Source organism: Lepidochelys kempii, chromosome 1, assembly GCF_965140265.1.
Source record: "Lepidochelys kempii isolate rLepKem1 chromosome 1, rLepKem1.hap2, whole genome shotgun sequence".
In the NCBI taxonomy this organism is placed as follows: Eukaryota; Metazoa; Chordata; order Testudines; family Cheloniidae; genus Lepidochelys; species Lepidochelys kempii.
Genome location: NC_133256.1, coordinates 160,902,729 through 160,916,717, shown reverse-complemented (window position 1 = coordinate 160,916,717; position 13,989 = coordinate 160,902,729). Strand labels below are relative to the sequence as shown.

Genomic DNA, 13,989 nt, shown 5'->3' with positions numbered 1-13,989 from the left:
CTCACTTTCTCGTAACTGTTGTTCTTTGAGATGTGTTCATGTCTATTCCAATACCCACCCTCCTACCCTTCTGTCGGAATAGTTGGCAAGAAGGAACTGAGGGTGTAGGGGGTTGGCAGGCCCCTATACTGGGTGCCATGAAGGCGCCAATCCAGGATGTACCCAGGCCGACCCTGCGGATGCTGCTAGGGGAAAAATATTCCGGCTGGCATGCATGCAGCACGCACACACCTGCTTGGAATGGGCATAAACAACACATCTCTAAGAACAACAGTTACGAGAAAGTGAGTAACTGTTTTTTGCGGCTACTCTCTGAGGGCCTCACCCATCCCTCCTTCATCCACTCTTCCATTTCAAGCAATCCTATCAAACCCGAACTGGTGATAAATTAACATTCTGGATGTAGGAGCAACAGAAAGGTTCTTAGGGCTATCCTTCATATTTTTTGTCATCCAGAATTTTAAGGGAGAGGATCGCGGCATGGGACTGTCCGCTGTCTTGGACTTCAGACTCAACAAATGGTAGAACACCACAAAATTCCAGAGGGAACCCTAGCTTTGACTGTGACATCTCTGTCCCCCAGGGACATCCTCAGAATCATAGAATATCAGGGTTGGAAGGTTCCTCAGGAGTTCATCTAGTCCAACCCCCTGCTCAAAGCAGGACCAATCCCCAACTAAATCATCCCAGCCAGGGCTTTGTGAAGCCTGACCTTAAAAATATCTAAGGAAGGAGATTCCACCACCTCCCTAGGTAACGCCTTCCAGTGTTTCACCACCCTCCTAGTGAAGAAGTTTTTCCTAATATCCAACCTAAACCTCCCCCACTGCAACCTGAGACCATTACTCCTTGTTCTGTCATCAGCTACCACTGAGAACAGTCTAGATCCATCCTCTTTGGAACCCCCTTTCAGGAGTTGAAAGCAGCTATCAAATCCCCCCTCATTCTTCTCTTCCGCAGACTAAACAATCCCAGTTCCCTCAGCCTCTCCTAATAAGTCATGCGTTCCGGTCCCCTAATCATTGTTGTTGCCCTCCCCTGGACTCTTTCCAATTTTTCCACATCCTTCTTGTAGTGTGGGGCCCAAAACTGGACACAGTACTCCAGATGAGGCCTCACCGATGTCGAATAGAGGGGAATGATCCCCTCCCTCGATCTGCTGGCAATGCCCCTACATATACATCCCAAAATGCCATTGGCCTTCTTGGCAACAAGGGCACACTGTTGACTCATATCCAGCTTCTCGTCCACTGTAACCCCATGGTCCTTTTCTGCAGAACTGCTGCCGAGCCATTCGGTCCCTAGTCTGTAGCGGTGCATGGGATTCTTCCGTCCTAAGTGCAGGACTCTGCACTTGTCCTTGTTGAACCTCATCAGATTTCTTTTGGCCCAATCCTCCAATTTGTCTAGGGCCCTCTGTATCTTATCCCTACCCTCCAGCGTATCTGCCTCTCCTCCCAGTTTAGTGTCATCTGCAAACTTGCTGAGGGTGCAATCCACACCATCCTCCAGATCGTTTATGAAGATATTGAACAAAACCAGCCCGAGGACCGACCCTTGAGGCACTCCAGTTGATACCGGCTGCCAACTAGACATGGAGCCATTGATCACTACCCGTTGAGCCCGACTATCTAGCCAACTTTCTATCCACCTTATAGTCCATTCATCCAGCCCATACCTCTTTAACTTGCTGGCAAGAATACTGTGGGAGACAGTGTCAAAAACTTTGCTAAAGTCAAGGAACAACACGTCCACCGCTTTCCCCTCATCCACAGAGCCAGTTATCTCGTCATAGAAGGCAATTAGATTGGTCAGGTATGACTTGCCCTTGGTGAATCCATGCTGACTGTTCTTGATCACTTTCCTCTCCTTTAAGTGCTTCAAAATTGATTCCTTGAAGACCTGCTCCATGGTTTTTCCAGTGACTGAGATGAGGCTGACTGGACTGTAGTTCCCAGGATCCTTCTGCTTCCCTTCTTTAAAGATGGGCACTACATTGTCCTTTTTCCAGTCGTCCGGGACTTCCCCCGATCGCCATGAGTTTTCAAAGATAATGACCAATGGCTCTGCAATCACATCTGCCAACTCCTTTAGCACTCTTGGATGCAGCGCATCCGGCCCCGAACCACTTCTTTCTCCACAAAGGGCTGGTCACCTTCTCCCCATGCTGTGCTGCTCAGTGGAGTAGTCTGGGAGCTGACTTTGTTCATGAAGACAGAGGCAAAAAAAGCATTGAGTACATTAGCTTTTTCCACACCCTCTGTCACTAGGTTGCCTCCCTCATTCAGTAAGGGGCCCACACTTTCCTTGACTTTCTTCTTGTTGCTGACATACCTGAAGAAACCCTTCTTGTTACTCTTAACATCTCTTGCTAGCTGCAACTCCAGGTGTGATTTGGCCTTCCTGATCCTTGCCTCTGAACCTTCTATTTCTGGTTACCTCTGAAATCGGCTATAATTTATTTTTTAACATTGCAACTATTTCCTTGAGTCAGTCCATTGTGGTTAAAACATCTAACTGCTGGTGTTTCATGATAAGACCAGTGAAAACTAGACACTGACAGAATAGTATCTAGAAGTGTGTCTACTAAAGTGCATTAAAGGTCAACCTCCCCCCCCCCCTTTTTTTTTTTTTTAAAAGAGGACCACTACTATGAAAAAGCTTTTTTTTACTGTAACTGTGCTGACTGAATCACAGTACAAACTGTTGTAAAACTCTGTGCTTTACTTTTTTCCCCTTTACAGTTTCGATCTTACTAACTTCATAAAAGAAGTACAAATTAAAAATGGAAACAAACTTTCAGGATTGAGCTCAGATGAAATCCTTACCAGAGTGACAGAACTCATTTTGGACCATCAAAATAAGAAAAAGGTACATGGCAGATGTCAGCTTTTTTGCACTGTAATTGATTAAAACTGTGAAACAAAGTTGAAGAGGATACTGAATGTTCTTTAGCAAATGCATGACATAATGCTTGATGATGACAGAATTTTACTTTGCAATACCTCTGTAGGCTCCAGCCTCGGCAAAGAGAACTGAAAAGCCAGCATCCTGTGCTGTAACTCAGACTCTGAAAGTAGCCAAGTCTGCCGTGGGAAATGTGTCTAGCCTATCCAAGGCAAGGCCTTCCTATAAATCTGCCGCAAACAAAACAACTCAGCCATCACAGCCAACCCACCAGCCATGGAGACCTGTTGGAGGACCATCACAATCAAAATGGATAAAATCAAACGATTCTACTGTAAGTTTTCTTTACTCTTTCACTAATTTAAAAATATATATGTATTCAATCGATATATCAAAGCACAAGAGGGCAATTTTATGATGCATTATTCCATGGTTTTTAATTAAGTCAAGGTATTATATCTTACAGAAAGTTCAACGAAGAAATCAAAACTCTTATATTTTAAAAAAGAAAATCTGTATTCATTTGCTTCACTAATGTTCTTAGAAGATACTTTATAAAATGCCTTAATTAGTCAGATCAGATCTTTGTGCATTGCAGTAATTAACGAGACAGCCTGTAAATACTTGGCAGTAAATGCAGCACAGCTTCGTTACACACACATCCAATCGAATGAGAGATGCCTTTTTTCTAATGCTTGTTGCTTTAGGCATTGTAAGCCAATTCTCTGAGTGTTCCCTGGTCTTCAGAGCAGAGAACTGGAAAGTCTCTCCGTGTCCTGCTCCTGGAGGCTGTGCCACTAACTTGCTGCAGAACTTCAGACAAGTCACTTAGGGCTCGGCTACACTTGCAAGTTAGAGCGCATTAAATCAGCCTTGGACTCCCTGACTCCCTAACTCCTGAGGTGTCCACACTGGCAAGGCACGTAGAGCACCTGGACTCTGCAACTGGAGCACTCCTGGTAATCCACCTCCACAAGAAGCATAACGCTTGCTGCGTCCCAGCTGGTACGCCCGGGTGTCAGTGTGGACAGCATGTTGCATTAGTGTGCTGTGGTTGGCCTCCGGAAAGGTCCCATAATCCCCTGAAGTCAAGTGGCCACTCTTCTCATTGTTTTGAACTCAGCTGCAGGCATGTGGATATCCCCTTTCAAAGCTCTGTTTCTGACAGCCAGCATGCTTATCTGCTCTGGGACAAAGCAACCATTAGTGTGGAATGCTGCTGAGAGAGGGACAGGGGGAGGAGGGTCTGCTGCTGTCCAAACTTACAAGACAGCATGCTGACACACTCTCTGCCCTCCAAAACACACTCACTCTCCCCCCACATACACACAACACACTCCCTGTCACACTGCACCCCCCATCCCCATTTGAAAAGCACGTTGCAGCCACTTGCACCCTGGGATAGCAACCAGAATGCACTGCTCTTTGTTGCGTTGCAAGAGCTGCTAATGTGGCCATGCCAGTGCGCTTGCAGCTGACAGTGTAAACACACGGCAGCATTTTCCATGCTGCGGTCTCCGAAGGCTGGTTCAACTCCCAGTGCTCTACAACTGCAAGCCCTTATGCTCTTCCTGCATCAATATACTCATCTGTAAAATGGTGATGGGTACCCTACTTGATATCTTCCCCACTTTTAAAGTGCTTTGAAATACTCAAATTATTATTCACTTTCCCAGTCTCTGTTTTCAGATGTGTAATGTATGTAACAGCACTATCAGGTGTGATAGTGTATGAGGATTTATTTATAAGGTGATTTGAGAAGACAGAACGAGATTTATCTGAGGTGCTTGCAGGATGCACTTACCATAATATGCAAATAAAAATTGGAGATGGGATTCCTAAACTTTCAGTCATTAAACTTTGCCTGTTCCTGAAAATTTCAGTGCTCTGTCTTCGAAAGCATTCCGTAATGGTGTCTCAGCTTCGGTAGCATCACTTGTGTTAACAATTTATTTACTTTGAAATACTATTGTTCTGTTCTGTTGGGCTTTTAAAAAAAGATAGGAGGAATGGGTTTGTTTACAATAGGTTGTAAGCTCGTCAGGGCAGGATCTATGCCTGTTTTAGGTTTGGAAGGCACTCGACCCACTGTGTTACAACTAGCTGACTAGATAGATTTTTTTTTTTTAAGTAGTTGTTAACCTTATGTAAAATATATATTTAAATTATTTTATCTCTAGACATCTGATGATGATCCCTGCATAATATGCCATGAAGAGCTAAGCCAGGAGGATGTGTGTGTGCTAGAATGTGGACACAGTTTTCACAGACGAGTAAGGATTAATAATTTTTTTTATATTCTCATACTGTTTACCTGTGAGTCTTTTGAACCTACCTATCTGGTGTAAAAATATTTGAGTTAAACAAATCTTCCCCCTTCTCAAAAAATCCCCCAGTTTCATAGTATTTCATGTTGATATTAAAGTAGCAATTCATAGATTCGTTTTTATTGTATCCCTTGTAATAACTCATCGTATGTTTGAGAATATTCCTCTTTTGTATTTTCAATTGGCAAAATTTTCTTGTATTTTAGAGAGCTAGACACTAAAATGGTTTTCTTAAACTACCATTTAAGCTTAAAAATAAAGTTGACTGCAACCCTTCTATTCAAAGTTTCATAAAGTTACTAATTAATTACATATTTCTGCATCACTTCAAAAAACTAAAGTGCTATAGACATGCTAAGCTCATTAGTAAGGTTACAATTTTGTCATAGACCGTTTTAGTAAAGATAATGGACAGGTCACGGGCAATTAACAAAAATTCACAGAAGCTGTAACCTGTCCCTGACTTTTACTAAAAATGTCCATGACAAAATTGGCATGGATTCACCAAGGGAAGGTCATGCCTGACTAATCTAATCGCCTTCTGTGATGAGATTACTGGTTCTGTGGATGAAGGGAAAGCAGTGGATGTATTGTATCTTGACTTTAGCAAAGCTTTTGACACGGTCTCCCACAGTATTCTTGTCAGCAAGTTAAAGAAGTACGTGCTGGATGAATGCACTGTAAGGTAGGTAGAAAGTTGGCTAGATTGTCGGGCTCAACGGGTAGTGATCAATGGCTCCATGTCTAGTTGGCAGCCGGTGTCAAGTGGAGTGCCCCAGGGGTCGGTCCTGGGGCCGGTTTTGTTCAATATCTTCATAAATGATCTGGAGGATGGTGTGGATTGCACTCTCAGCAAATTTGCGGATGATACTAAACTGGGAGGAGTGGTTGATACGCTGGAGGGCAGGGATAGGATACAGAGGGCCCTAGACAAATTAGAGGATTGGGCCAAAAGAAATCTGATGAGGTTCAATAAGGATAAGTGCAGGGTCCTGCACTTAGGACGGAAGAACCCAATGCACAGCTATAGACTAGGGAGCAAATGGCTAGGCAGCAGTTCTGCGGAAAAGGATCTAGGGGTGACAGCAGATGAGAAGCTGGATATGAGTCAGCAGTGTGCCCTTGTTGCCAAGAAGGCCAATGGCATTTTGGGATGTATAAGTAGGGGCATAGCAAGCAGATCGAGGGATGTGATCGTTCCCCTCTATTCGACATTGGTGAGGCCTCATCTGGAGTACTGTGTCCAGTTTTGGGCCCCACACTACAAGAAGGATGTGGATAAATTGGAAAGAGTCCAGCGAAGGGCAACAAAAATGATTAGGGGTCTGGAACACATGACTTATGAGGAGAGGCTGAGGGAACTGGGATTGTTTAGTCTGCAGAAGAGAAGAATGAGAGGGGATTTGATAGCTGCTTTCAACTACCTGAGAGGTGGTTCCAGAGAGGATGGTTCTAGACTATTCTCAGTGGTGGAAGAGGACAGGACAAAGAGTAATGGTCTCAAGTTGCAGTGGGGGAGGTTTAGGTTGGATATTAGGAAAAACTTCTTCACTAGGAGGGTGGTGAAACACTGGAATGCGTTATCTAGGGAGGTGGTAGAATCTCCTTCCTTAGATGTTTTTAAGGTCAGGCTTCACAAAGTCCTGGCTGGGATGATTTAGTTGGGGATTGGTCCTGCTTTGAGCAGGGGGTTGGACTAGATGACCTCCTGAGGTCCCTTCCAATCCTGATATTCTATGATTCTATGAAAAAAGACAGAGGGAGGAGGGTCCAGCACCCTGCCCTGCTGTGGCTGGAAGAGACCCCCACCTGCAGCTGCTGGGTAGCTGCCGGGGGAGCTTCTGGAGAATTCCCCATGCTGTGGGGGCCCCTGCCACTCCAGGGAAGGTAGGGTAGCCTGCAGCTCCCAGCCATTGTGGGCTGAAGTCACGGATTCCTCCGCGACCTGCATGACCAAATCCTAGCCTTACCCATTAGCAATCAAACTCCAGAACTGTAATAGGAACACAGGCTTCATTGCCAGTATTTTGTTAAAAGGGTAGACACCCATGAAAATAGCGACATCTATAGTAAGTTCTTACAGTAAGGAAGAATCAAAATTGTATACTAAAGTACATTCATTACTATTATGTAGGACTTTAATAAAGTTGATGATTGAAAAGCTGTCCTTGAGCACTTTTATTTTTGTTTCCAAACCTTAAAAATAAGTGTAATAAAAGTAATTGTATAATTGGTGTACACCAGAAATGGGTTTTAAAAAAAAACTCAGTCTGTGTAGCATCATAGAACCAGAGGCTGGATTTTTTCCAACACCAAATCTTAACTTATGGTTGAATGCTTTGGAAAACTACCTGTTTTTAAATAATGTAATTTTGTTAGTATTTATCACTAAATTGAAAACTCTTAGTATAGCTGAAATTAACTAAAGGTTTCTGACATTTCTCTTGCCATCTTTTACAGTGTATTGGAACCTGGTTTAAAACACAAAATACATGCCCAACATGTCGCGTTCATGCTCTATTGCCTGAAGATTTCCCTAAGCTTCCTGGACGAAACCGACATGCTTAAATCTTCCCTTACTATTAATAATCAGATCAGCAAGAAGATGCAATTCATATTAGTAGCTGAAAATAAATAATCTTGGTAACAAATGTATATGTGTAATGTGCTGCCTAGAAACATAGGTGCAATCTTGGCTCTGTTGAAGTCAATGAAGCCAGAACTTCACTGAGTGTTCTACGTCATGAGAAATAAATATTATCATTTTTATTCCAATTAAAATTTAGAAGAAAAAAAATCAAACCAGTTAATTTTTAATACTGAAAATGCTGGCTTTTTTCTTAATTACTGGCCAAATGGATGTGTGTATTAACATACCATAGGCTATCTTGAAGAGGATTTTATGTAGCTTTCTTTTATGTAATTATCCGCTTTGTATGTTTAAACTGAATAAAATGTATATCCCACGTGTATCAGGGTAAAACATGGGGTATTTTTTTATTTTAAAGGCATACCTAAGCCATGTAGGCCACCAAATATACCTTCCTCCAGGGAAGGCCTACGTGCTTCATCCCTGGAAGATGGAGTGATCTCTCGAGAATTCAAGCAAAAGGTTATATAATTATATAAACAGCTAATAAGGAACATTGTTTTTGGGACCTAAACAGGTTGACTGTCCTTTCTTTGAAATTTCTCTACCTTTAAAAGGTCACAGTCAGATACCATTTGACTCCAAATTTAGCATTTATAAAAGTTTGTCATCCTTTTATTTAAAAAAAAAAAAATCAGCTGTTTACATGAAGAAATCAAATTCCAAGTAGCTCAGTTAATTAACATTCTCCTGCAAAGTTGGAACACAAACATTACAGTGTTGCTTCAGTGTAAAAAATAAATACTAACTTCTTCTCAGCTTGGTCAGTCAAAATAAAACAGCTTAAATAATGAAAAGTAGGGTCTTTCAAAACTTCAGTTTTAATTAGCTGTGCTGTTTAAGATTTTTTTTAATTATTTTTAAAATGAGATTCAAATCTATTAATTTCCAATGTATACACAAAGCAGTGATTGTAGTTAAAGGCTTCAAATCACAACTTGTTCAGAACCCAAATGATAACTGTTGAGATTTTTTTTTCTGCAGATAAGGTTTCCACACAAAGTTATGGTTTATACAAAACCAGAATTAAAGTATTTTAGATTAGACTAGATTTTATATTTTGAATAACCACTATTATGTGTTAACTTTTTCTGATTGTAGACCTCCAAGTGAATGATTTATTCACTTTTATCATGTTTATTTTTTCTCTAACTCACTGTGTGGTTTAAATTTCTGCTGCTACATGCAGTTTCTGATTTTTGTTGAAAGTGATATAAGAACTTACATTTTCCTCTAACTGTAAATGTTATTTTTTTGAAGATGAATCAAGTATCATCATTAGTATTTAAATTTAAATTGTGCCTGGACTGTGCTTGGACACTGGCTTATCTCTTGTTCTCTGATATGTATGGGGTAAATGCTTCTGGAAAATTAGATTTGTTAAATTATTTTTTATTGAACCAGTCTAAAATGTTTATCTGAACTAAGTTTAGTGTTGGTCTTTTTTGAATTGTCCCCTCAATCACGAAGTGCTTGCAATTGAGGCACCTTTAAAAAAAAAAAAAAATCTGCTCAGAGTTGTTAATTGCTGAGTAACTTGTCATAGCAACCTGACAACCAAAACTAGGCTACATACCACTAAACATTTCAGACTCTGAAAATGTCAAGAGTATTAAAGTTGACTGGTTACATGAAATAAAATATCTAATAATCCTTTCCCACACGCAGCCTATTTATACTTATTTTGAAGTTTTTTTGTTAAATCTACCTTGTAATCAATTTAGTATGTTTAATGTTAATTTGAGGCTTGTGATCAAGTAAAATTATTTCTACATCTAAAGTGTGTGGTTTCTTTGTATAAGTCCATGTGTTTTACATATGTAACTATGAACTAAGTTATTACTTCCACTGATTAGGAACTCACATCTTACCTAAACATAAAGATTTTCTTTCTTAGGCGTAACCTCTCTCCCAATCCACGACTTTGCCACAAAATGAGTTTGATACCCCTGTTGTACACAAACTTTCATAGGTGATACTGATGTGGGGATATGGAGGTAAGCTAAGGTCCTGAGAAATCAGAATATTGTTGAGGAAGTATCACAGCTAGGGTTCTATCTCAGCTTTTTTTCCTTTGGCTGAGATCTAGTATTACTCTGGATGTCCTGATGTGCCCATACCCCGACCCCCAAACAACATGAAAGCATAAAGGGTGGAGCACAGCCAACCACCTCAGCACTGAGACAGAACTTGGGCTCTATCCATCTTCTTCCCCACACTTACACCTCATTAGAGTAGTTACTTAGTTGTAGTTGGCTTGTTTTTATATTGCCAGTGGGCAAAACGACACAAAATAATTTGTTGTTAATTTTATTATATTACGTACAGTTTTCCATACAGGGGCCTTACACTTCGTGGCAGAACTTAAATCTCTGATGTTTAAATCTTGTCCCTAATGTGGCATTTCTATGTCTCTGAATAACTGGCACTCTAGATGCCTTTTAAATTTTGGAGAAGAATATATCCTGGATCATTGTTCTATCTGACACCACTTCTTTGAAGTGGACTCAGAAGGCAAGGGATGCCCACTTAAAGCTTTCTATTGGAGTGCCCAACGAAGCTCGCCTCAGACTCTTAAAAGAGAGGGGTGGCCACGGTATAAACCCTCAAGCAGTCCATTACTGTTAGCACCCCTGTAAAATGTGCTTCTGCCCTAAGCTCCTGGGCTGCCTCCTTGATCAGAAATTTCAGTTGTCAGTTCCTGAGATTTGAAGGGCACTACAGGCCTCCTTGATGCAATCGACCTTGTACTGGGGAGGACTTCCAAAGACAAGCCTAAGCATAGGTCACCTTCTTCAGTGCTTGTTAAACCAAGAAACAAGTCACCATTTCTTGGACGCATCTCAGGCTTCACAGTCAAAAAGTAGTAAAGAATCCAGACTGGGTCCCTCCAACACCACAACACGCATGATGGACTGTGTGACTCCAGTATCATCCAGCTCTGCAGACCACAGTCCCTTTGGTACACACTCCTACGCACCAGCACTCAGTGTAGATACTCTCTCTGTACCTGTGTCCTCAGCATCAAGTGTTCCAGCACTGACATTCTGAAGTCCAGCATCTCCCACAATTACAATATATTATGGGTTATTGCCCTCCTGGGTGCAGTTTCCAGAGGCAGCTCACAGCTGTGGCACAACCTGTTCAAGTCACGCCCCCTTATGCAGCTTATTGCCCGATCTTCTGCCTCTGTGGCAGCAGTCAAGTGACTGTTCAATTTGCTCCCAGCTTTACCCATTTTTTCCGGCTGTAGCATGCACCGTTTCTTCTCCTGGACTGGTTGTACAGTGGGGTGATCTCAGCCCCCACTTCAGGCCTGGCAGAACTGACGTGCAAACATCGAGCTAAATCCAAGCAGTGGTCTATTTGTGAGGAAGCTTTTACAGGCTTCTTGGAAGGCAAATTATGCCCTCCTGTTCTCAGCCAACCGACCCTTGCATTTCTAGGAGTGGGGCTGTGTTGGACAGGCTTGTTGGGTTCCCACCCTGTCCCCAAGAAGCTGCAACTCCAACCCAGAAAAGCATGATCCAGTGTTGCTGAGCAGACAAGGGAGAGACTCCAAGGACAAGGAGGACTTTAGCCAGCCAGCTTGGACAGAACACCAGAAGGAAAAAACCCCTGAAGGGCTTGGGCTACAACCCCCCCACACACACACCCTAAAATTCCCTGGAGGGAGAGAAGCAGGGCTTGTACTCAGCTCCCATTTGTCCCAGCTCAAACTGGGGAAACTCTAGCAATGAACCCCATTCCCTGGGCAGGGGGAGAGGGACCCTGAGAGAGAGATCCAGAGGGCTCAAGGTACCATACAGAGCAAGCTGCAAAAGCCTGTGCCCTGACCATAGCAGGGCAGCAACACCAGCAAACGACCAAAACAGCAAAAAAATCCAAAAAGAGCTAAAAGGAAAAGCAACGGCATTTAAAACAAAAAGTTTTGTGCTCTGCCTCAAACACTACCTCCTCCACTGAGAGAGGTGAGCCCTCAGATTCAGGCTCTGAGCAGGACATAAAAAAATGCAACAAGGTGGTTGTTTCACCCCCATGTGCAAACAGGTTGTATCCACACTCCGGATCCAACCTGGGTGAGGCACACACTGCACTGACAAGCTTAAAGGCAAATACCTGCCTTCCAAATCTGAGACAGACAGCAATCCCATTGTACCCATCCAAGAGGACATAATCAGGGAGGAATTGGAAATATCTGACCAGAGTAAGTGCATAAATAGGCACACACATATCTAAGTTGTAAGCAACAAAAGAATGCCATTACAGATATACCAGGGTTTCTCAAACTTCGTTGCCCCCGACCCCCTTCTGACTACAAAAATTACTACACGATCCCAGGAGGGGGGAACTGAGCTCGCCCAAGCCCTGCTGTCCCGAGTGGGGAGGGCCAAAACCCCAGGGCTTCAGTCCCAGACAGGGTGCCTATAACCTGAGCCACGCTGCCCAGGGCTGAAGCCTTTGGGCTTTAGCTTCAGCTTCGGGCCTGAGCAGTGGGGCTTGGGCTTTGGCCCCAGACCCCAGCAAGTCTAACGCCAGCCCTGGTTACAGATACTAAGGACTTCATCCCATCCTGTCTTCATCCACTCCCCCATCTTGAATGACCTCCATTAAATGTGAGCTGTTAATGAAATCTCACATCTCCAGGACATAGGAGAAATAGGAAGGGTTCCTTCAGAAGCAAGATTCTTAGGATAATACTCCACTTTCTTCATTGTCTAGATGTTGTTTGAGCCATCCAGCATTTCAAGTGGCTCAACAAATGGATGAAGATGACAAGATGGTGGATGGAGTCTCTAGTTTCAGATATCCCTGTCTCCAGGGGACTTCCTTGCTTCTGTGATTCTAGCAGATGCACACTCCTATATGGCCATGTAACCACAGACTACTGAGATTCACATACATCACGGCTTGCCACCAGAACCAAATGCTGCCCTCTGGCCATTTGCTGGCCCCCAGGGTCTTTACCAAGATGGTGCTGATGAAGCCAAATTCAGGATTCAGAGCACTCACTATATCCCGCTCCTAGATGACATTTTGATCAGAGCTTTGACCCAAGCAGCGGCACATTGTGCTACAATCCGGATGCTGGATCTGCTTCACGCACATCAATTAGTGATAAATACCAAGAAGAGCTTCTGGACTTCCTCCATAAAGAGAGTTCATCTGGGAGCACTGCTGTAGCGAAAGGCAGGGCCAGCTCTAGGCACCAGCAAAACAAGCAGGTGCTTGGTGCGGCTCATTTCTAGGGGTGGCATCCCGGCGCCGGCCCTGCTGCCCCTAGAAATGTGCCCCCGCCACCCCAGCTCGCCTCCGCCTGCTCTCCTGAACGCACTGCCTCTCCCTCGCCTGAGAGGGAAAGGGGAGAAGCAGAGCGGCAGCATGTTCAGGGGAGCAGATGGAACGGAGGTGAGCTAGGGCGGGGGGTTGCGGTGAGGGGGAGCCGCAGGAAACAATGGGGGGGGAATGCAGCACGCCTGGGGGAGGAGGCGGGGCTGGAGATTTGGGGAAGGGGTTGGAAAGGAGTGGAGCTGGGGGTGGGGGGAGGGCACAAAAAAAGCGGGGGCAGCCAAAAAATTTTTTTGCTTGGGGCGGCAAAAATCTTAGAGCCCGCCCTGGATTGGACAGATTCCACAAGATGCAGAACCTGATATCCATGTTGGTAAAGTGTGCAAGGCCAATCCTAATTATCTACAGCTACTGCGCCTCTTGGTTTTGTGTACAGAAATCACCTCATGAGCAATGGTCCTATATCAGAGGACAGGCCTGGAGGCACCTGAAAGTATGGAATCATTCGCCTGCAAGATCAGGTACTGGTTCCAAACCAGATGCTGACTCTCTAAGATGATGGAAAATTCCACAAAATGTTCGCAAGGGTCTTCACACATGCCTTCCAGACCCCCACATACTCACAAAGAATGCCAGCCTCACAGGATGGGGAGCTCACCTGGGCCCAGGATAGCACAAGGAGCTTAGCAAGCCAAGGAAAAGAACCAGAGTATTAAAGCTGTTGGAGCTCAGAGCTATCAAGCTAGTCCTACAGAGGTTCCAGAACTATTCTTCATATTCATCTCGCCAGCAGGTTTTGACACCACAGTCAAGAGT

General features: G+C 43.7%; 2 protein-coding genes across 4 annotated transcripts in view; one reads left to right on the top strand and one right to left on the bottom strand.

The window, feature by feature from the left end:
* Positions 1 to 7,823, top strand: part of TTC3 (tetratricopeptide repeat domain 3) — a 131,330-nt gene extending 123,507 nt beyond the window's left edge. For all 3 annotated transcript variants that reach the window (XM_073360973.1, XM_073360955.1, XM_073360964.1), the window contains 4 exons: positions 2,745 to 2,871; positions 3,014 to 3,241; positions 5,088 to 5,180; positions 7,695 to 7,823. In XM_073360973.1, coding sequence (XP_073217074.1) covers positions 2,745 to 2,871; positions 3,014 to 3,241; positions 5,088 to 5,180; positions 7,695 to 7,802 — 556 coding nt within the window. In that variant the 3' untranslated portion in view covers positions 7,803 to 7,823. The remainder of the gene's footprint in view (positions 1 to 2,744; positions 2,872 to 3,013; positions 3,242 to 5,087; positions 5,181 to 7,694) is intronic.
* The window catches only part of VPS26C (VPS26 endosomal protein sorting factor C), a 59,960-nt gene that overhangs the window by 9,829 nt on the left and 36,142 nt on the right, over positions 1 to 13,989 (bottom strand). The gene's annotated exons all lie outside the window — the stretch shown is intronic.